Here is a 23,181-nt window from a genome sequence, read left to right as displayed (position 1 = left end):
ATAAATAAGCTTATATTCTTTATCAGAGAGTGTAAGCCACGCCAAGGGAAGAAACTGGTAACTGCTACCAAAAATCAGTAGGAATGATTCCAACAAATAGGAAAGTATATTTCATAGGCTGTTGTGCTGTGTCAGGCTTTCAGAAGTGAAGATTAAATCTGACACTGACCTCTCTATAAACTTACAACTTTCAACTGCTATGATGGAAGGATAATTGAGCGAATGAATATTGGATCATTCTAACCTTCAGTTGCCCCTGCAAATGAATTTTATCAGATATATTTTATAGGAAATTTAGAGCTTGAAGGCTTACTTGAGCCCAATTCTTGTTGCACTTCTGGTAAGTTACTTTTGAAACTACTATAGGGAATTAGATCAAACTTGGCTCTAATTTGCCATTTTTTAGTAAATAGGGTCTGATTTGAGGTAAATTCTAATAATGAATTCTGGAGGTGCAGAAATCTACTTGTTGTAATTTCTGTCTTGTTTCTTGTTTTCCATTATATTTTTTTTTTGGTTTGTTTGTTTCAGAATAAATATAGGTAATTTAAAATAGAGGTTGTCTATAATTTTCTCAGTATTTGCTGCTTTCTAAATGTTACCATAGGCATCTTCCAAGCAGAATGTTCATTATTTGCCCACCGACAGGGTTGTTTATGTCCTTGTCTGCAATTCCATCACTATTGTTTTGTACTGGAAAGGAGAACATATCAAAAACATTTAATTTCTACCTTGAAAAGAGGGATTGGATTGCAAATCCAAATTTAGCTACATGACTTCTGTATTTAGATTTGTTACAAGTGTTACAAGACCCACTCAATGCTGTAATGCTATTTGCTATGTGTAAAGTGAAATGTTTCATTGTCTATATTTAGACAATATTTATCGACAATGATAAAATTACAAACAAAAGTGGAAAGTGCCATTTATATCTTGTCTTACTTAAACATAAAGTTGACTAACTGTGCAGGTAGATTCATGGAGTTTTGAAGTTTTTTTTTTTTTATATATATTGTTTTTTAGGGTATTATAGTAAAAGGCTGTCCACATTTTCTCTGAAATGCAGTGAATGAAGAATCTCAGTACTTCAAAGTTCTCCTTTTTCTTTTGATTTATCCTTTATAGAGGAATGACAGTGTCATAGGAAGGAAAATACATGGTATCAAACAGTATTGATTTGACAATATTACATTGACCTAGAAAGTGTTATTTCTCATGGGAAGATTGGTCTGTATTTTTCCCATACAAGTAAGCAGATTCAAACTCAAAGAATGTTTCAGAATGTTTAATAATTATATAATTATTAAAAAGACATATATTTGATTTCCGTGCTGAAAAGCCATAGAATTTTCTAAGATTATGTGAAGTAAACCTTGGAATTGTAACTACCACAAATCCTAAATCTTTGAGCTATACTTTTTCATATCTTGTTTTCTAGTCAAATTTCTTATTAAGGATCTTTTCCTTCTTTCATTCATATCATTGAAGCCTTTTATTATTGATTTGAAAAAAAGCAGAAAATTAGACTTACTGCAATACTGATATTATATTGTGATTTGAAATAGGGAATGATGAATAAGTGCAACTAAAAAAAGAGTGGATTCTTCTAGGGAAAATTAATCTTTCCAGTTTTGGCCATGAGTGAAGATGGAAGTGCCAAGATACCACAAGAAAAAAGATTTCTAACTGAAATAGACTAGACAGAGAGTTTCAAAAATCATCAGTGTCCATTCTTATAGATCTTGAAGCTCAGTAGGATATGAAAGTTGAGATAAAAATTTTAAATCTGTAAGCCTCCCTTGAATTTGATAGTTACTGGTAATTTATCATGGGGAAAAAATATGAAGGTAAGGTTAACTCATCATGTAGCTTTTCTTAGTGTGCAGTAAATGGGAGCTAGCTCACTCAGATTTGAATAGGGAGTTGACATGTATAATTAATTAAAGAAAAGAAATTATGCAATGATGTTACTCATAAAATTTTACAAAAATACACCCACACTGAGTTGAACACTTTATATTCTTAGAACTATATTAAATGCTATATTCTGCATGTATCATTTAGAGATAGGCTATGTTGTTCATGTTGTTTTCATTTCCACAGAATGAACTCATGGAATAAAATTTAATAAAAACATGAAAGCCATTGGGGTTTTTCACCATTAAATATTTTAAATCTTTGAGCTTCAACTCTTGTTTTAATGATGCTAAAGTTATTTTTTAGTAATTGTCTATAAATGGCGAAAAATCATGAACAGATTCAAGTTATACAAGTTCTTAGCATTCTGAATATAGTTGTATGCATCTTCTGTGTTACTGAATATGTTTTTCAGTAGTAGGCTCATTGCACATTGGTCAGTCTGCAGTAGGAGCAGATCAAATGACTTTCTGTAGCATTTTTGAAAATAAACCTTAAAATTTTTCATAGCCTTTTTTATCCACAGGCATGCTCTGGCTGGCTTTGCTGCTTAAGACTCTTACGCTTTTCTGTGCATGGAAGTTTCTTGGATGCACAAAGATATGTGGACCACTTATGTTGAACGTATAGTTCTCTGATATCTGATCTCAAAAGATCATATACAGTCATTCTTGTTCAAGTTGAAATTAGTTGCCCTGTTTGTGATGTAGAGTGCTATACAGTATAAATAATGGTATTCAGTGACTCTCAGTTAATGTCACTGAGTCAATTATTTTTGCCACTGAGTGAGTGAATGTGTTCAATCACATGAAATTCTGAAATACCATAAAAATAAAAATATGAAAAAATATTGTCTTTATTTTCATTTATTGCAACTCTACTATCAAAGAACGTGATATGTGCTCCTTGCCTGTATAATGAAAGTAAACTCTATTATATGCATGTTTCATCACTTTAAAATAATTTGTAGTTCTCATATGTTTCTAATTCATAATTCACATTGATTTCACAGTATTCAGTGGCATTTTGCATTAAAGGCAATACAGAAGGTAAAATGGAGTATGATATCAGAAAGCCAATGTCTTTTTTTCCACCATAATAAAAATACAAAGAAAGAACATTATATAATTCAGATTATAACCAGAAAGCATTAAAAATAAACAGTTTACACCAAGTTATGAAGATTAATACTGTGAATAGCATTTATTCAATAAATTTATTGCACCATTGCAGTTTCAGTGCAAGGTAATGCTCACTGAAGATTGAAAAGCATTCTGGTTATTTTAGTAATTCCTGAAAGATAGTTCATTATTCTGTCATAATATATTGGCTATAAAAATAAATGTATTTCTAAAATAATGCTATATTATGAAAATCAGGTTTGATTTCCAAATTCAGTACTCTTTTTAAAATAAAAGTATATTAAATATTTTTTGTCAGACACCCCTCTGTTCTGTGTCCAGTATTGGGTTGGTTCTTTCATTCCAGTGAGGAAGCTATTTTTATTCAGCCAAATATTTAATTATAGGATGAACACATTTCTGGGGATGTGAGATTTTTAGAGTTGATGCTTCTACTTACATTGAATGAAGAAACAAATATATTTGAAATCCTTTGATGAATTCAGTGCCTATGCAAAGTTTTCACAGGAGGTAGTATTTTATATAATCCATCTTTCTTATAATTTATTCTAGAGCACACAACCGAAAAAATAACAGATACCTTTATTAATCCTTGAATCAATAGGGGTTACACATAGCACAAACCAAATGAAGAAAGTAATCAGCTCCCCAAGTTACACAGCTTGATGAATCAAACAGCAAGAGGAAGCTTTTAACTGATTACCACAAAGTATTTCTGGTGATGACCATTCCCTTTACGTTGCTGATCTGCTAAGCAGCGCAGTTAGCTATAGTCAAATGTGTTCCTGCTTCATATCTTCATTTATTTATTTACTTAGGTGGAACAGCTGGAAGGTAAATGTGAAACTGAGATACAAAATTTGGCCAAGCAACCAATGGGATTATATTGTTTGCTTCTCTCTGTAATATTGACCAAAAGTCTTGTCTCTCGCTTATTAGCAATGGTTATAACATAATCTATCTTGAAATACTCATGTTTCCACCTCCCTTCACATCATAGGTGTGATTATTGCATCACATATCTCTTAACTTTAATCAGGCAGAAAAGTTTTCTCTTTCTTAGATTTATATATATATAGTGTATAAAAAGAATATATAATATATATTATACATCATATATCATAATATATATCATATATATTATAATGTATGATATATATATATATAAATATATACAAGGAAATTTAATGCTAGACCAAATTTTCAAAGCTTTTCAATGGATTTGTAGGTGTATACTTTCTGAAACCTAGTTATAGTTTACAAAGCATGAGCAGGTTTTTCAGTTGCAGGGAAAATTCTAATCTTAGTAATATAAACCTACTGAAAAAATAATTACGCAGTCACAGAATGATTGAGGTTGGAAGGAAGATTGTTTAGTCCAACACCCCTGCCAAGCATGGTCACCTAGAGCACAGGATTGCATCTAGGCAGCTTTTGAATATCTCTGGAAGAGGAGACTGCTCAGCCTCTCTGGGCAATTATATTGTGTTGTTTTATAGTTTTAACAGTCTAATTATAGCTATGCTCTTTTTTTTTTTTTTTTTCAAAATCAAAAATCAAATGTATGTAAATATAAACAATTACAAATGAATGTAAATATAATAAAATCTCTTGCATACATAAAACTGCATATGAAAGGCGGTCCATTTTAGCCTCCTTACAGTTACAGCATGTCATCCAGTTTCAACAGTTGCATTGTTGAAGGACATTTTATTGATGGATTCATCAGTTTTGTAATAAATTTTGAAAGTTGATATTTGTACTTTATAATGGAAAACTTGGAAAGTTTGTCTTTGGACCTTATTTTCTGGAGCAACCAGAAGGCTATTTTTCAAAGGTACGGGAGCATCTTCTCATCATTTGCATGCCATCACTCTAAGATACACAAATTGGGTGGAAGTGTTGGAATTGTCAGGGAATATTTCTGGGAAATATTTTTTTCTAGTGCAGGGACAAAACATCTATTTTAAATCTTAAAAAATAAAGATAAAAAATGTTCATTAGCATAGTACTCCACTTTAATTACAGTGGAAGGCAACCTATTAAGACATAAAATGATCCTATTGATACCACAACTTTAAAATGTCCCATGACCTGCAAATGTTAACAGCTGTAGCAGCTGAAATGAGTTTTTAATGTGCCTAAGATTGAGGCAATGCTGCCGCCTAATGATGGGAGTATATAAAACAGAATAACAAGTGTTCATTGCTTGATGATAAGGCTAGGTTTGTGTTGTCAACTGATGTCTGTAAGTGAAATTAAAAGCAATTAAAATCACCCCATGGACTTGCCTACAATATGCCTGGCTACCTATTTGGTTCCAAATTAAAAGCAAAAAAATACCACAATCACTACAATTCTAATGTTTTTGTTTTCTGTCTTAATGTCCACTATGACTATAAAGAGAATGATTCTCCAGTTTTTCTCAGTATTGTTTTTTTTTTTTCTTTTTGTAATTTCACCTGTTCCCTAATCTTTATTATTATGGTAAATATGTCATTATAATTTCAATATTAGAATTTTTATAATTCTTGGTATCCAATTATGATTTCTCCCTTAACATTCTTTACTTCAGAAGAGTAAGAAATTGCATTAATGTCATAACATTACATTTGTCTCTGGATCACTGTCCATCTTTACTTAGAACAATGTGATGTAGTTTAGTAGCTGAGAAGAATGTTAACAGAATTACTATCAAGTTAATTCACAGACCCATAAAAAAAGCAATAACATTTCTGTGAGGCATCTGTTAATGTTATCTGTGACAGCTTGCATACCTAGCAGATCAAAACTGGATCCAGCCCTGCAATACCTGCTCCTATTTCAATTCTATTTAAGATATTTCAGTCTGTACACTATAGCAAAACATAGGGAAGTAAAAGGCTGGATACTGTTTTGTCCTATTTTATCTGTATTATCTCTTTAATATGAAATGGTACTGAAAGTGTTTATGAAATCTAGAGATTGTTATTGATTTGTGTCAACTGACTCTGAAAAAGAATTTCATGGCAAATTGGTCAACCTTTGAACAATTATAATTTGGCAAAAACTAATAAACTGTAATTAAAGCATTATAAAGACATTGAGTCATTACCAGGCAGTCCATTAAATCACTATAATTACATCATAAAATGATTAAGGCAACAGAGTTAATGCATTTGAATCCTATACTAAACATGCATTAAAAAATATGATCATATTTCTTTTGTATCTATACTCCTCTCAGCTGGGCTGTCTTCCAGAAATCAACATCTTCACTATGTGTTCACTTCAGAGCAAGTGTTTGAGGTCTACATCTCTTTTCTCTTTCAACCCAACAGGTGCAGGAGGTTGGTCTCCATCTGACAGTGATCATTATCAGTGGCTGCAGGTGGATTTTGGGAATAGGAAGCAGATCAGTGCTATTGCAACTCAAGGCAGGTATAGCAGTTCTGACTGGGTCACTCAGTATCGGATGCTCTATAGTGATACAGGGAAAAACTGGAAACCATATCACCAGGATGGAAATATCTGGGTAAGTCTTTAGTGTATAATGGAAGTGTATTCTGCAATTATGTTGACTGATTGCATTTCTAGGAACTGTGCACCTATTATAACTTATTAGTGTTGTATTTTTGAGATTATAATGGAGATTAGCTCAAAACATGATAATTTAAGTTGTAGCTGCTGATAGGAATCCTATCTACCAAAGAAAGCCTACTTGGGCTGATGGCAGTTATCAGAATATGCACAGCTATTTATTTATTCTGGTTAATGATATTCCACCACGGGTCTATTTTTTTTTTTTTTTTTCTTCCCTCTCTTATGCTATTTCCTTTTGCTAATTATACAGAGTAAATATGAGACACAAAAATAGTTTTGAAAATTCTGCTCTCATACATATTATTTTGGAAGATTACTTGTTTTTAATGTTTGTGTATGCTTGGGAATGATCTTTTAACATGTGTATTGCTTTCTATATTGATGTTAAAGGGATTTTTATGCTATAATAACTTCAGAAAAAAGTGTAAATATATTTTTTTCATGGTTAAGCTGCTAATTTCATTCTTATTGAAAATAGTAGCCTTCCATTTTGCTGGCAAATTTAAAAAAAAAAAAAAAAAAGAGCTACAATTTAAAATGTCTGTTCCCATAGCAGTTCTTTCACAACATGGTTGTTCTTTTTCAAAAGTATACTTTGAGAACAGCAAAAATAGTATAATTGTTTTTGAAAACAAATTAAATAGATTAGCTATTTTACCTCATCAGAGAAGTACTGTCAAATCAGAAAAGACTTAATGTTGCTGTGGTTTAGATTTATATTTTGGTCAAGTTTGTCTTTTATTATGGTCTGTTATTAAAAATGAACATCAAATATAGAGCATAAGGTGAATGGTTTTATTTGTGTAACAGAATCCTGCTTAATATGAGGAGTACATATAGGCAGTCATCTTTTATTAGAGTATTGATTTACTGAAAAAAAAAAAAAAAAACTCCTCTGTGTGGCACACAGGTTTCTGAAAGAAAAACTAAGGGGGGCTGGAGGGAAGGAGGAGCAGGAGCAAGGAGAAAAACATCAGGTGCTGCTTTAGATTCTTCAGCAACAGGTTATGTGGATTTTGCTCATCTAGGAAGGGGAGGAAACAAAGCTCATGGTTAAACTTGATGAATATAAAATATTTCTCTTTAAGCCCCCTTATGGATATAAAAATGTTTGTAGCCTGTAGTGTTTGTATTATCTTAGATGTAGAAAAGCTCTTTTCAAGAACTACTATTGAAATCATGAAGAATTTCACCCAGGAGAATGCAAAAGAGGGCTACACAGCTGGATGAGTGAACAATATATAAAGCAGGACAGTTATGCTTAATACCTTGAAGAGAAAATCTTTCAGCAATACGGGATTTGGGTGATTTAATCACAGCTGTGACAGCTTCCAAAGCAGCCCATGTTTCTAAGGGCTTTATAGAAAGTCTTTATTCTTGTATTGTCTCTTAATATGGAAATACTGAAAGCTTTTCCATGAGAAAATGTTTCATTTTGCTATTGAATAGTAATTACAAATGTTTGGTGAATTCAGATGGAAAACTGATGGTGTGTTACAAACCATCAATATGACTTGCAAAAGTGTGCAATGAGTTATGCAGAAATCTGCTATTCCTATTTCAAATGCTAAATCATGTGGTTATATTCTGCAAGTCTGTTGCTGCTGTTCATGTCCTGCAATTTTAGCCCTATTCTAGGAAGACAGATGATCCTAGCTTTCTTCTTAAGGATACAGCTGAAATACTATCAAAAGAAAATAAACAATAAAAACAAAAAAGCAAAGACACTGGGGTCTTGACTCCTAATTTTTCTAAACAATTTTTTTCCTATTCTTAAATACTGTTCCCTTGATTAACGTTTTACAATAGTGTGCTTATTAATAAGTTTCAAAAACAGAGTAGGTGCCTCTGAGCCTAAAGCAATATCACTGAACTATTGTAGCAGTGTTATGGGACAGACTTTCCTGTTGTGGAAATAAGGTGATGAAGAAATTCTCATTGCATCTTCCTTATAGTGTAATTTTGTACAAGGAGTGTGAGGGCCAGATCAGACCACATGAGCAAAGTATTCAGCATAGGCAATTTAAACACATGAAGTTATATTCTTCCTGACTGAGGTGACTGTGATGAACCTAAAATTTTAAGATGCCTCCTTTTAAGTAATAATTAGTCTTTCCTTTCAGATTCATACCTTTTATTTTATCTGCAAGAGAAAGGTACTATATAGCCTTTCATTTAATGTCTGTCTTCTATTAGCCCAATGCCCAAGTGTCATTGCTTATTGGTAGTAGTAAATTTAAAATTAAAGGAGAAAGCAAAGGGAAAAAATGAAAATAGAAGTGCATATTCCAACAACTCCTAATACTGAAAGAGTTATGATATCAAATGACACAGACAATTGATAAATTATGGAAAGAAGAAATAAAAAATTAGGATTGCTAAATAAGTTGGAGAGAGAACAAAAGCGACATAATTTCCAAAGATATAGGTAAGAACAAACTGATAACCTGCATAAAATGCTGAAGTGATCCCCTTCTGTATGCATTAGTCATGGAAGGAAAAAAAAATATATATTCTATAACTATCTCCTAAGTAGGAGAGAAATCAAAAGTCTCTCAGGAAGTCTGTGATGGGGAAAGTGCTTTCAAGGTGAATTTAGAGTAAGTTTCTCATTTCTGTGAAATAGATTTTTCTGACCCCACCCCTCCTGGGCTTTCAGATATTTTCAATTTCCATGAATTTTAATAAGATGAGTGAATATGTCCTCTTTCCATAGCAACTAGAGGATTTTGATCACCTCACCTACCTTCACTCTTGTAGTCTGAGATTCTAATTTTGGTAGGTCATGAGGCTTCCCTACATATGTTAATGACCTGAGGTGTTTCATGTTCACAGAACTTTTGTTTTGATATGGATGCTTATTTTGTCTACATCAAGCCATTGAGCTATTTGTCTGGAGAAGGCATCACAGATAAGAAAAAGAAACCATATTATACATAGAATCTTAACTTAGATATAGATGTAAATGCACCACATTAAGCATAATGCAAATATGCTCTATAGGTATAATAACTAAATGCTGAAGTCTTATGAAAGCAGTGAGACTCAAAATATAAACACTAGTGACAGAGCTGACCATCTCTAAGATAGATCTTGGATAAATGCGGGAAACTGGAGGAACTTCAGTACAATAGGAGAGCCATTTTGAGGTATCTTTTAAAATCTGATCATTCTGGTAGAACTCGTCATCAGCTCTCACCAATCTCACTTTCTTATTCCTGGAGTTATCAAATTCAGGGGAATGAAGGAGAAACTGCTTACTGTAATGATGATCTTAAAAAAAAAAAAAAAAAAAAAAATGGGAAATGTGGAATGCAGACCCTTTGCATGTAGCCTCTCAATTATATTCTGCTGCAGTGGACTGTATCTTAAGCCTCAGTGAACATCGGTGGAGTTGCAAAGATCTAATTGAAAGCATGTTTTGACTTTTAACAGAAAACTTACCCCTGGACCAAATGGCTGCTGCTTCAATTGAAAGTAATTCTGTTTTATTGTTGTCTTTCTTTCCTTTCCTTTTTTTTTTTTTTTTTTTTTTTTCCCCTTTAAATACCCAAACTGTGTAATCTGGTAGCCACTAACCATTTATTTAAACATTTGTACCCTATGCAAATTCAGTTTAATTAAACAATGTACATTATGCATAAATCTGCTTTTGTGGCGTTTGAATCACTGAAAATATACTTTTGGTGCAAGTGCAGGACTCCCCACCTGGGAAGGGGCAGCCTTGGCTTTATGTACAGACTGAGTCATGAGAGGCTGGAGAGCGACCCTGCAGAAAGGGAGCTAGCGTTTTTAGTCAACAGCATGTTGAACATGAGTCAGCAGTGTGCCCTGGCAGACAAAATGGCTGACTGGATCCTGGGGTGCATCAGGCCCAGCATTAATAGCCAGTCAAGGGGTTCTGCTGTGTGCTGGTGCAGCCTCACCTTGAGTATTCAGTGTGGTTTTGGGCTCCACAGTACAAAAAGAACATAAAACTACTAGAGAGGCTCTAAAGGAAGGCAACAAAGATGGTGAAGGGTCTAGAGGGCAAGACTTATGAGGAGTGGCTGACATTACTTGGTCTGTTCAGCTTAGAGAGGAGGAGACTGAGAGGAGAGCTCAAGGTGGCCTGCAGCTTCCTCACAAGGGGGACTGGAGGGGCAGTTCTGGTCTCTTCTCTCTGGTGACCAGTGATAGGACCTGAAGGAATGGCATGGGGCTGTGACAGGGGATGTTCAGGTTGGATATCAGGAAACGGTTCTTCACTGGGAGGGTGGTTGGGCGCTGGAACAGGCTACCCAGGGAAGTGGTCACAGCACTGAGCTTGCCAGAGTTCAAGAAGCATTTGGACAATGCTCTCAGACACATGGTCTGCTTTTTGGGTGGTTCTATGCATAGCTAGGAGTTGTACTCAATGATCCTTGTGGGTCCCTTTCAACATGTGATATTCTATTGCTTTGTTTCCTTTGTTTGTTTTTGGGAAAGGAAATTAAAATATCAAATTTACCTACTGTCTTTAAAGACTTATTTTTTTTAACAGTGTTCATTCTGTTCCTTTTTAGTTGAAAATAATCAGAAGACTAGTATGTTAATTATAAAGTGTGACTTGCATTTCTCTGGACATTGAAAAGTAACCTACTGCTTGAGAAATACAGTCTTTTCATATACATGGTTCCTCTTGATATTAAAGAAAGTTGGTACAGCACATGGATTTAGCTTGCACAAGAAAACATTTTCATCTCCCAAGAGTATCCAAAATTAATTGTGAAAGGAAGCACAAGTGAGTTGGATAATTAACTCTTTATAGCTGCAAGAGACTTCAGATATTTAACACTCTAGGTGCCTTTGGAAATAACTGTTGGACAGACCTAAAGCACTATTTAATGACTAGGTAGGTACAAGGTGTTCCTCTGTAGCTCTACATAGCTGAGGTTATACAGGAGCCATCTGGTCAATGGTTCTGCTCATTTTGACATGCTAATTCTGGTCAGATTATTCAGAGAAAAATCTGCAAGCCTTATCACATTCTCAGTTCCCTTCACCTGCTTTACAGAGCATCATTTATAGCTAAGCTAACCAAGGACTTGCTGCATGTCTGGGAATACAAAAGATTTGTGTATAGCAACTAAAAGTGGAGGAATAAATTCTAGAATACACCCACTTTATTAGGATATGTAGGAATTATTTACTTTGCAGAAACTGCCACTGCTTTTCCCTTGAAATCCAACTTATTTCCATGACCGTAAACTAAAAAATGTTATTGAAGAATGTTAAAAAAGGATTTGGTGCTTGCTACTGCTGTCCTTTTGTTTACTTAATAAGATCTTGAGTAGAAGCTTACATCACAGAAACATTTCCTAGATTAATGGGTTTACAGGCTTTTTCTTCTTAGTATTTCTATTGAATTACATTAAGCCATTTATATTTTATTTCATTATGACTTGAATTATAGGAGTATTTTAGAAATACTAAATGTGATTAGAGTGGTCTATGTGACTTGGAGTTTGTTGCTGGGATGCTACTAGAATATCAGATTCTGTGCAGACCTATTTAAACGTGGTAAAGTGGTTTGATATATTAGTATAAGGTTTTGACTAGTGTTTATGGCAAGACCCTGAAGTCATTTGGGAATGTTGTGAATTTATTGCTGCCTTCTATTTAAGGATGCCCTGACCTATTGTGTCTGGAAGGATTTTTATGTCTGGTATCTTGCTGTCTCCATTGCAATATCAGCAAGCGACCAATGTCACTTTTATGGGCTCTTAATTCTCTGGGTGTTTTATTACTAGAAACACCTCTTTCAAACTTTTCTGCCACATGGAAAGTCTTATTTTTCTTCTGGACTATCTTGTGTGCATTTCCTTAATTTTATTAGGCATTAACTTACCTTGTTGTTATGGCTCTGAGTTTTCCATGCCTTTATTTTACAAGGGTTGTTCTATTCACTTACAACAGCCAATATCACCTTTATGGCATATGGAGTTGTAACTCCCACTGAAGCCAGTATGGCTTAGCACTTGGTACAGGTTGCTAACCTATACATTGAAGACTAATGACTTGAAGGAGTATCAATACAGGAAAATAGTTCCTTTGCTGTAATTAATCTAAACTCTTAGAAATGTAATATAATAGTCACTGTGATTGTATCAAAAAATAAAGCATTGAGGGGGCATATTTAGAAATTCAAGGCAGTTGATGACAAATTTTTTGAAACCCTAAAGAAAAGAACTTTAAAGATAAAAATCTGTGCTATTCTGAAGAAGCCTGTTTGCTAATCTCTTTTTCTCTGTGTGGAATCTGTCAAGGAAAATTGTATAACTTTTTTCAATATGTTTAGAGATACTTGGGATTATTTATTTATGGTGTTATACTTAACACCAAATGCTTTCACAGCCATAGTCTATAGCTGTATTAATATGACAGAAGGTCTAATGACCTTTTAAATATTGGAATGTTAACATTAACACCAAATCAGTGTAAAAGTTTATGCTAGATTAAAATCCTGACCTTCCAGGGGGGTGGGGAGAGAGTACAAAAAAGTTAATTACAGTCCCTAGCTAACACTATTTCACATACGTTAGAGCCTCATTATAAGACCTTCTCAACATGCTTTTAGGTCCTTATAATTGCATATTTTGTGCAGGAATTTTATTTTTAGCAGAAATATGGGTTCATGTGGTTGTTTTTATTGTTAATTACTTTTTTAACAGGAAAGATATACTAAAATTTTGAACATCGATTTGATAAGAGGGAATGCCATGGTGTTCCTCTCATCCTGTTTATGAGAGACAGATTAAATAATTGTGTTATGCTATCTCCAAAGGTGTGAGCAGAACTATTCTAATCTATCACAGGGTATGCCAAATGGACAGGAGACAAAATTTGTCTTGGTGTCATGGCAGTGTCTGAACCCTCCCTTCAATCTGTACAGGCTGTTAAATAGAAAGCAAATTTGAATAACGTATTAGTGGTTTGCACAGTAGCCTACTAGAGCTTTTCCATGTTAAAGGATTATTTTCTAATCTGTTTTTAGTCTGAGGATCGCTTATCTGCTTATGTTATCTGCTTATGTTAAACTGTCAAATTTTAAACAGAAACATCTAAATCCATTTTTTTAGCTCCCAGATAGCTTAGTTTTCAAATAACTTAGTGTCATCATCATATATTGAATACATTGTGCAGGTCCTTAAGCATGTGAACAAGAATGCATTATGTACTTAATAAGCTCAGTAGTGACAATAGGCAATGACATTCAGCCATAACTATAACTTTCAGCTAACAAATATAAGGTGCAGGCTATCCTGAGTCCCCACAAGAAACCATGAATGCTTGCTTAAGTGATGGAACCAAAGCCGAATTTTCAGGTTTATAATCTTGTACAGATTTTGTATAGACATAATCAAATGTATGTCTGCTTTATGACACTCCTGATCTTTTATTGTTGATACTCATTTTATACTTGAATCATGTATTGAATGATAAGTAGGCCTAGCATAACGTAGTCAGTTTTCAAAAGCCATCTGGACATAGTCCTGGGCAGCCTACTCTAGGTGTCTCTGCGTGAGCAGCAGGATTGGGCTAGATGACCTTCAGAGGTCCCTTTCAACCTTAACCATTCTGGGATATTTCATCTGATAAAAGTAACTAAAAACTTAAAGGTATGCTTTCGAAACAGAAGTTCTAATGATTGTCATAGACTTAAATAATAATGATGATTATTTAAGATGCTTTAAGTTGAATCAGAAAGTGTGACATTCCAATGCATGAGTCTTATTATTCATCAGGTTGTATTCTTCTTTAAGATACTTCTGCAATGTACTTGGACTTCCTTAGCATTGTAAGTCCAATGTAAGGACTTCCTTAGCATTTTATTTTTATTTTATTTTTTAACACAGTGAGAGTGATGAAGCTCTGGAGCCAATTCTTCAGAAATGTTGTGAGGGGACTGAAAAAAAAAAAAAAAAAAAATGACTTGCAGAAGTTCCTTACAGCTTGTGATTCTGGATGATATCTGAGATTAGCCAGAATTGCTAGCTGCTGAAATAAAGATGTGAATCAGTCCTAAAATATTCTGTGTTCCTCCCTCTCTGTGATGCAGGTGGCTTTCATTTCTGCTTTCAGTTTACAGCTGACTTCAGTTTCTATAATGAGGTGAATAGTAGAATATCCTTAAATGCTAGGGAACTTCAGATTTAGTGCTAATCATAAGGCAAACCCCATTTGTAGCACTAGTGAACAAATCATGGTTCATTTGCACAATGATTTAGGTTCTGGTCTAGTGAACACTTCAACCTGCGCCTAGCTTCAAATGTCAAAATGGAAGTAATGAGAGTAATAGATTAAAACTGAGTAGACATGGTCAGGCAACATGTCTGGAAGTGTTTGTACAATAATTGGGAAAAGGAGCTGTAGTCTTCCAGAAATACTTTGGGAAGTATAGAACTGCAGATAATAAAAACCTAATTTACATATTAGGTAGATGTAAAGCAAGACATGTTATATTCTTGGTTTTCATTTTGCTTGTCCTGGTTGAAAAACAAAAATAAATAAATAAACTGCACAAAGCTGTGGTTCACCCATGTGGAAGTTTATTTCGATAAAATAACTAAAAGTCTTGTTCTGTAATGACCAAAAAGATACTTATATCAGGAGAGTTCTTAAAGTGAAAGTTATATGCTGAGAGTTCTAAAGTTCTGTAGTTTGGGATATGGTCACAGATAGCATTTTATATTTCTCTGGAAAGCGACTTTTTTGAATAGCCTAAAGATTTGTTTTATAGGCATAGAATAGACAGGCTCTGTGCCAGCACATAAAATATATGGTTGTGTCAATTTCCATAAATCTAAGACATTTTTCTATATTAACTCTACTGCCTGCAAGGTCTAGTAGAAAGCACAGCTTGTGAAAGGTTGTCTCCCACACATTAACAAGTTAGACGTTAGATGTTAACTTCCAGTGAAACTGAATCTAATCCAGGAGTGAATAATGTTTAGATCCACAAATATTCATTTCCATGTAAATTTTTGGGCTTGTGCATCTCTGCATTTGTACCTTTTAGCCTCTGGTCTTTCCAGGAGCTTGGTGCTTATTAACTGAGGAGACTGAGCTTTGCACACAGAAAGGCGAAATAATGCACCTCGTGACACTGACAATTTAAGATCAAATCCTGCAAATACATTTTCAAGAGTCTGACTTCAAAATCAACACAGCCGCTCAGGTGCGTACACTTAAGCTTAAGCAAAAGTACGTACTTGCATGAATATGTTTTTATCTGAAGCTGCCTTGATTCTAGAAAGTAGACCCTGTCCTTCATGGAAGTCACTTTTTGGTCTTTTTATGTGAACTTTTTTTTTAAAAGAAAACCACACTTTTTTTTTTTTTTTTTTTTTTTTTTTTTTAATGTTTATTAGTTGTGATGGGCTTCAGAGCATTTTAAGTGCATTTTAAGGAGAAGTTTGACACTGCTGCTGCTGATGCAGTACATATATGTGGCTATGTAGATAACTTCAGCCTGAGAGTTTTTAATCTGGAACTTTTCTTAAACAGTAAATTCACACTGAAAAATATGAAGAAGTTAGAGTCAGGCCAAGAAAACTCCCATATGCTATTCCTTAGATAGTTTTCTTGACTTGGATTTTTTTTTTTTTTTTTAAATAAATATGCTTGGACTCCTTAAGATAGGTAAAGAGAAGTACTTTGTTTATTGATATAGATCCTATTCAGAAAGACTTGTAAGGAAGCCATTAACTTTTATTTGGAATCTAATTATTGCTGGGTTCAATAGAGAGCAGACTTTTTTTTTTTTTTTTTAAAAAAAAAAAAAAAAAAAAAAACAGTTTTCAGGAAAAATGTTGCTTTTGTGACCTGAGTTTGTAGTTGTACTAATTATTTTATGGCCTGTACCCTCTCTGACATTTTACAAGGTTTTTTTTTTTGTTTGTTTGTTTTTTGTTTTTTATAGCGAACTTGCTATAAATAGTTATTGCTCTAGGTATGATATTTGTCGGTACCTTTTATGTGTTCATAAGCACGTAGTGCATGTTAATCTCAATCTTTAGTAATGTAAATAAAGTTTAAAAAATTACAGTTTCTGAACTGTAGTGTGTTAGTGTTAAACAGCTTTTCACTTGAACAGGTTTGTTTTTGTGGTGATATAACTCTGCTTGTAGTCAGAGGAAAACTAGCTTTAATTCGCAGTCTCTCCAACATATCTATCACTGTTTTATGGTATTTTACTTAAGTTTATGTACATAATATAAGTTTACAAAGCTATAATAGGCTTTGTGTTCATGTACTCGCAGGCAAAGTAGATTCCTGTCTTTATAACCTGATGTGGAACCATTCTTCGTAGCACTACTTGTCTGAAGTACAAAGTAAGGTGGCAAAGGAATAAGTCTTGGCTACTGTAACAATAAATGCTCAGTAATGACTAATTCTTTTGTTAGCAACAGTATAAGCTTCTTTGTTAGCTTGAGGATACCCTTACCAATCATGATCGGCTGACATAGTGTTATTTTTTTCTTCTAAGTACTAAACACAAAGTTTTTGGCTATGCTGAATACTGCATTCCATTAAAAAGCTAAATTAAATTAACATGTGTTCCAATGGATTTAACTAAATTTAAAGAAGTTCTTGGTGAGCATTTTCTGTGCATTTATTCTGATGAAACTACCCACGGGAAGAGAATTCTCCTTGGAGGAATGGTTGCATTGTCCAATTGATAGGAAATAAAAGTATACAAAAGAGAGAAAAATCACTTTTTTTTTTTTTTTTTTGCAAACTTTTCAGCATTGTGTTTATTATTTTAATTATCTTACAAAGTCAACATTTAAAACTCATAGTAAAACAAACTAATATGTATTAGTAGGTTTCTAAATATCAGATCTATTATTTCAAAATGCTAAAAGAAAGCTTATACAGTTAATTGCTATGATCTTCTGTTATTACTTATTCTGCAATTATGTTGCTTATTTTTATGTATGAACTAAGTAGATTATAGGAGAAAGCAACTTAAAAAAAGTAATTTAAGTAATTTTAGGAAAGAATATACTACAAAAACAAACAAAAAAAAAATAACAAAAGATTCTGGACAAATCCAGTCAGTTGCTTCCAGAAAACTTATTTCAATGAATGATTTGCAGGACATAGTCCTTTTGAATTTAAAAGCATTGAAAGTTACTGGGGAGAGAAAGAGGAGGAAAAATACTCTGTAGATCATTCCTTATTTGACCTCAGCTATTTCAACCTTTTGAAATATTTGAGGAAGTGAGAGAACTTTCAGATGGTTGACTATTCTCTGCGCTGTGTTACGTTTGAATAATAAATTAATAAAAAAGTTGAAGCCATCTGAAGATGGTTAGTTTTTTTATTTTTATTTTCAAACCACCACCACCAAAAGAAAAAGAAAGCTTCTGCTTTATTGGTCCGTCTCAGATTTACTAGAAACTGAGCACAGTTGATTGTATACATACATACTTGCTGTCTTGCGGGGGGGCAGAGAGTGCATGTGGAAGTGCTGTTCCTTACTCAGTTTGGCTCATCTTTTAGATAGACTTTTTATAGAGTAATGAACTAAGAGATCATTGCCAGAATACATCAAATGGTACTACTCACAAATCCCATTTCACTAACGGAACAATTAGCATGGAAAAGACTTCTAAAAATATAGTATAAGCTGTAATATTCATGAAATTAACCTTAACTGAAGCTATGGGAAAGGGGAAAACGAGTACAGTGAAGCTTGCTGCACGTATGATGATCTGTATAAGGCATTGTATTATTGATATTTAATCAGTAATAAGCATTAAGTCCAACTTTTCAGGAAACTGAGAATGATAAACCTCCTGTGGTTTTAGAAATAGAAGCTCATAGGATGCTTACGATGTTAAACTAGCAAACTGGAGAAAACAGGAAGAGATCTGGAGATAGGAAACAAGGTATTGCAGAAGGTAAATACAGTTCTGAAGAATTAAATATTTATATTGGCCTTGCAAATTTAGGGTTCAAAATCTCTGAAGTTGTTAAGCTGTTTCTTAAAAGCCTCAAACTGGCCTGATTAGTTCCCTGTTTGTAACTCCCAGTTTTGGAATTCAGTCATGTAACTGAAAATGCAATTTGAAACATAAATTAATCTCGAAAGTGGCTCTCTTAAACTGAAAAGTCTGTATTACCTGAAATAGTTTGAATTTTCAACTCAAATGGCTTATAATGAAATGTGATAATGATAACTAACTTAAAGTTTGTCTCTGGACAATAAGCCTTTTCTGTACTGTGTAAGTGCACTGCACATAAAGCTTATGGAAAAACAGGAATTAGTTGGATCTAGATTTGGTTTATATTCTTTAGACAAGCCTTGTGTTTTGCTGTATTATATGAAATCTCTTCTGTCTTTTAATTACTAAGCACTGTGACCTTTATGTAATAATTTTAGTCTTGATTGTCCTACATAAATTGCAAGTATTATAGAAGAATGATGGATTCAAGGTCTATTCTGAAAGAAATTTACTAGACTACCCACATGGTAAGAGAAACAAAGAAGTCTGTTCAGATAAGGTGATTAAAATGCTAACAACCTTTATTCAATATGAGACATTTGTTCAAACCATTCCAGAAGTAGAATAACCTTTGGAAATAAATTAGGAAACATTAAGGAGAAGGTTCTTTTGCTGTATTCACAGAAACCTTATGAAGCTTCCAAAATAATCGTTTAATCTGAGCAAAGATTACTTGATCCCCCAGTGCTAATCGGGAAGGAGCCATTCTTGTCCTGTAGGGCCAGAAGTTTAAGAGTATAAAGTGACATTGCATTAAAAGTCTAATATTGATAAGAAATTGTAATATTCCTAAGAATTGTAATAGCTTAAATAGAAGTGTGAGACTGGAATGACTACTGAAAAGTTCTGCCTAAGGCAGCTCATACAGGAACAGACCATAAATCAACACTTTAATCCTGAGTAAACTCTATGTTGTAATTACAGGTTGGGTCTTCAAGTAGCCATGATGCTGTTCCTCCTTGAAATCCAGCGGGATTTATCATTTAGAAACTGTACACTCGTAATGGTGACTTACAAGGATAAGATGTCATCTTCTTTAAATGATAGTTTTGTCAAGGCTTTTTATGAGTTTTCCATATGTGTTACAAATCAGCAACTAAAGAGACAGGCTACACTGGGAAATGTTATTACTAATGCTCAATGAGTGAATTTGATCTATGGGAGATGTTTTGGAGCTGAAAATGAGAGAACCATTCGGTACAGGTTGTTAAAGAGGGGGAAAAAAAAAAAAATATTACTATTTATCTTCTAAATATGAAGATTTTTTCTTTCACTAATGGTGAAGATGCAGCCTTATGGGACTTAATTGCTTTAGCTGGCATTATGCTCTCTATACTAACTTCTGTACTCTTTCGTATTGGACAAACCTCATTAACCCAAACAGGCAAAGTTTATGCCAAACCAAATACTCCAGAAAGGTCATGCCAGCATCTAGACAATGCTTCCCAACAAAAGAATACAACAAAAGGAAAAAAAAAAAAAAAATACATCAAGAAAGTGTCTGTTTATGTACTACTGCTGACAGACTTAATGAATTAGTGCAATGTAGGTTAGAAGGGACAGATCATAAACTGCTGCAAAATTTGAGGTTATTGGACTCCATCAGAAAACAAATTGCACATTAAGCCTATTTATATGACAGATCTTGAGGAGTCCTTAAATAGGTTCCACCAAAAACTGGTACTGAGTGGTGAAAGTATCTTCTTCTTATGTGTTTTATCAGAACACCAAGCTCTTGCTTGGAGATGCTCATTATTAATATCTAGGAAAAAGGATTACTAATTACTAAAGGTTTTCAGGTCATGCAAGGAAAAAGCAGGCAATTTCAGATGATTTTCTGCTGAAGACCACTTTGACCTTACATTATTACATTATGAATCGCTAACATTTACCACTTATTCAGGCAATGGAAAAAACTTAGGTCACTTGACAGTAGTTCTTGGATTTACTGTAACAGTTCAGGGAAATGTTTTTGTTGCTTTCTCTGATCATGATTCCTTGATCCACTAAGTGTCATCCAACCTTTACCTGTTTGCTACAACTAAAACAATACTGGATCTTGTAAATGCAGAGTAGAGTTTTGTTTCTTTTAAATTTAAGCGTAGCTGTCACACAAATAACTATTTATTTTTTGGAGGGGAGTGAGGAAACAGTGCAGGGATTGTTTGTTTTGGAGGTATGCCTTACCAAGCTTATAATTTTACATACAATTTAACATGAATTGACCAGGTGTTTTAGAAATAGAGCATTTCTCTTTTGTAATAATCTGTATTGGGACATTTGCATAAAATATCTATTTTATTTGGTGATTGGGAAGCATCTACTCATTTAGCATTCAAAACTTCCTGATGGTCCATTTCATATTTATTATGAATAAAATAATTGTCTACAACCTCCATTTGGTTCTATCCTAATTTATAGAATGATAGCTCTGTGAATTAATGGAACAATTTTTACTTTCTCTTGATCTGTCAAATTAGACTTCACAATTGCTATCACTTTAGCAGGTAGAGTTAATGGCTAATCCTCCATTTACTTTTTTTTTTTTTTTTTTTTTCCATAATGATAAAGTCGATATGTGCCCACATACAACATTTCTTATTTGGATGTTATTCCATTTCTTAATAGTCATCCTATCTTTTTTCCTAAGACTGTGTTGTCATCTAAGTAAATTGAGGTTATGTAACTTGTAGACACTAAGAGCTAATTTCTACACATCACTTTGTAATATTCATGCAGTAAAGAGGGACAAAAAGGAGGTGGATAACAAATAATAATGAGCTTATGGAATGATAAGGATTAGGTTATGTAAACGGAATTCACACAGTTGAACCACTAGTCCCTATGTGTTAGGAGATTAACGTTCCTTTCAGTTGAAATAAAGAAGTTTCTGTAACATGTGAAAGCTGAATCCCAGTTATTGCAGTGCATAGTACAGTAGCATGACTTACTTTCCAAAGTTGTCTTGCCACCATTCACTAGATTTTTACATCCCAGTTAATTGTACAGCAAGTGACTTCTCTATACCTTTTCCAGGACTCCCTGCCCTACTGTTCTTTTGGCCAAATGCTTGATTGGGGCCATCAGAGGAGATATAGAAGATATGCAGCATTAAGTAGGGATCTTGTGGAGGTGGGCTTTCAAATACTTTACTTCCCAATATCCAAATGACTGTGAGGCTTGGGAAAGCAGTGGAAGAAACCAAAGTATCTGGGATATTGCTGTGCTTATACAAGCTGGTCATACAGTCATAGAATGGTTTGTGTTGGAAAGGAACTTAAAGATGATCTAACTACAAGCTCCCTGGCACAGGCAGAATGCCATCCACTAGATCAGGTTGGCAAAGGCCTTCTATTTTCCAGGGTGAGCATCCCTAGCTCTTTCAGCCTGTCTTCACAGGAGAGGTGCTCTAGCCATCTGATCATCTTTATAGCCCTCCCTTGGACTCTCTCTAACTGGTCCACATTCTTCCTGTGCTGCTGTCTCCAAATCTGGATGCAGTACTCCAGCTGGGGCCTCACAAGGGCAGAGCAGAGGGGGACAATCACCTCCCTTGACCTACTGGAAATGCTTCTGTTGATGCAGTACATGATGCCGTTTGCCTTCTGGGCTGCAAGCATGTACTGCTGGCTCATGTCAAGCCTTTTGTCCATCAGAACCCCCAAGCCCTTTTCTGTAGGGCTGCTCTCAATGAGTTCTTCTCCCAGTCTGTATTCATCTCTGGGATTGCCCCGACCCATGTGCAACACCCTGCATTTGGACTTGTTGAACCTTATTAGGTTCATGTGGACACACTTCTCCAGCCTCTCCAGATCCCTTTGAATGGCATCTCTTCCATCTTTGGTATCAACTACACTATTCATCTTGGTGTCATCTGCAAACTTGCTGAGGGTGCACTTGATGCCACTGTCTATGTCACTGAAGATATTAAACAGTACTGGTCTCAGGGCAGACCCCTGAGGGACACCACTCATCACTGGCCTCCATTTGGACATAGAGCCATTGACCACTACTCTCTGGGTGCAGCAATCAAGCCAGTTCCTTATCCATTGGGTGGTCTACTCTTCAGATCCATATATTTCCAATTTAGAGATTAGGATGTCACGTGGGACTGTCAAAGGCCTTAGAGAAGTCCAAGTAGGTCACATCAGTCGGTCTTCCCTTGCTGAATGATGCAGTCACTCCACCACAGAAGGAGTGGGCTATCAGATTGGTCAAGCATGATTTGCCCTTGGTGAAGCCATGCTGGCTGTCCTGGATCACCTCCTTGTCTTGTATGTGCCCTAATGTTGCTTCCAGGAAGGTTCATTCCATGATCTTGCCAGGCATAAAGGTGAGTTTCACTGCCTTCTAGTTCCCCAGGTCTTCCTATTTATTTTTTTTTTTTTGGCAGTGATGTTTCCCTTTTTACAGTCATCATGGACTTTGCCTTAATGCCATGATTTTTCACATACAATCAGCCAATTGCCTCAGGACCCTGGTAGAGAGGTCCTGAGGGAATTCTC

The 23,181-nt window shown here is 34.5% G+C and overlaps 1 protein-coding gene across 2 annotated transcripts in view; it reads left to right on the top strand.

Moving 5' to 3' along the window:
• The window catches only part of CNTNAP2 (contactin associated protein 2), a 1,137,498-nt gene that overhangs the window by 350,359 nt on the left and 763,958 nt on the right, over positions 1 to 23,181 (top strand). For both annotated transcript variants that reach the window (XM_035319470.1, XM_035319471.1), the window contains exon 3: positions 6,380 to 6,573. In XM_035319470.1, coding sequence (XP_035175361.1) covers positions 6,380 to 6,573 — 194 coding nt within the window. The remainder of the gene's footprint in view (positions 1 to 6,379; positions 6,574 to 23,181) is intronic.

The sequence above is a fragment of the Oxyura jamaicensis genome, chromosome 2 (assembly GCF_011077185.1).
Source record: "Oxyura jamaicensis isolate SHBP4307 breed ruddy duck chromosome 2, BPBGC_Ojam_1.0, whole genome shotgun sequence".
Taxonomy (NCBI): Eukaryota; Metazoa; Chordata; class Aves; order Anseriformes; family Anatidae; genus Oxyura; species Oxyura jamaicensis.
This window is presented reverse-complemented; position numbering and strand designations above follow the sequence as displayed.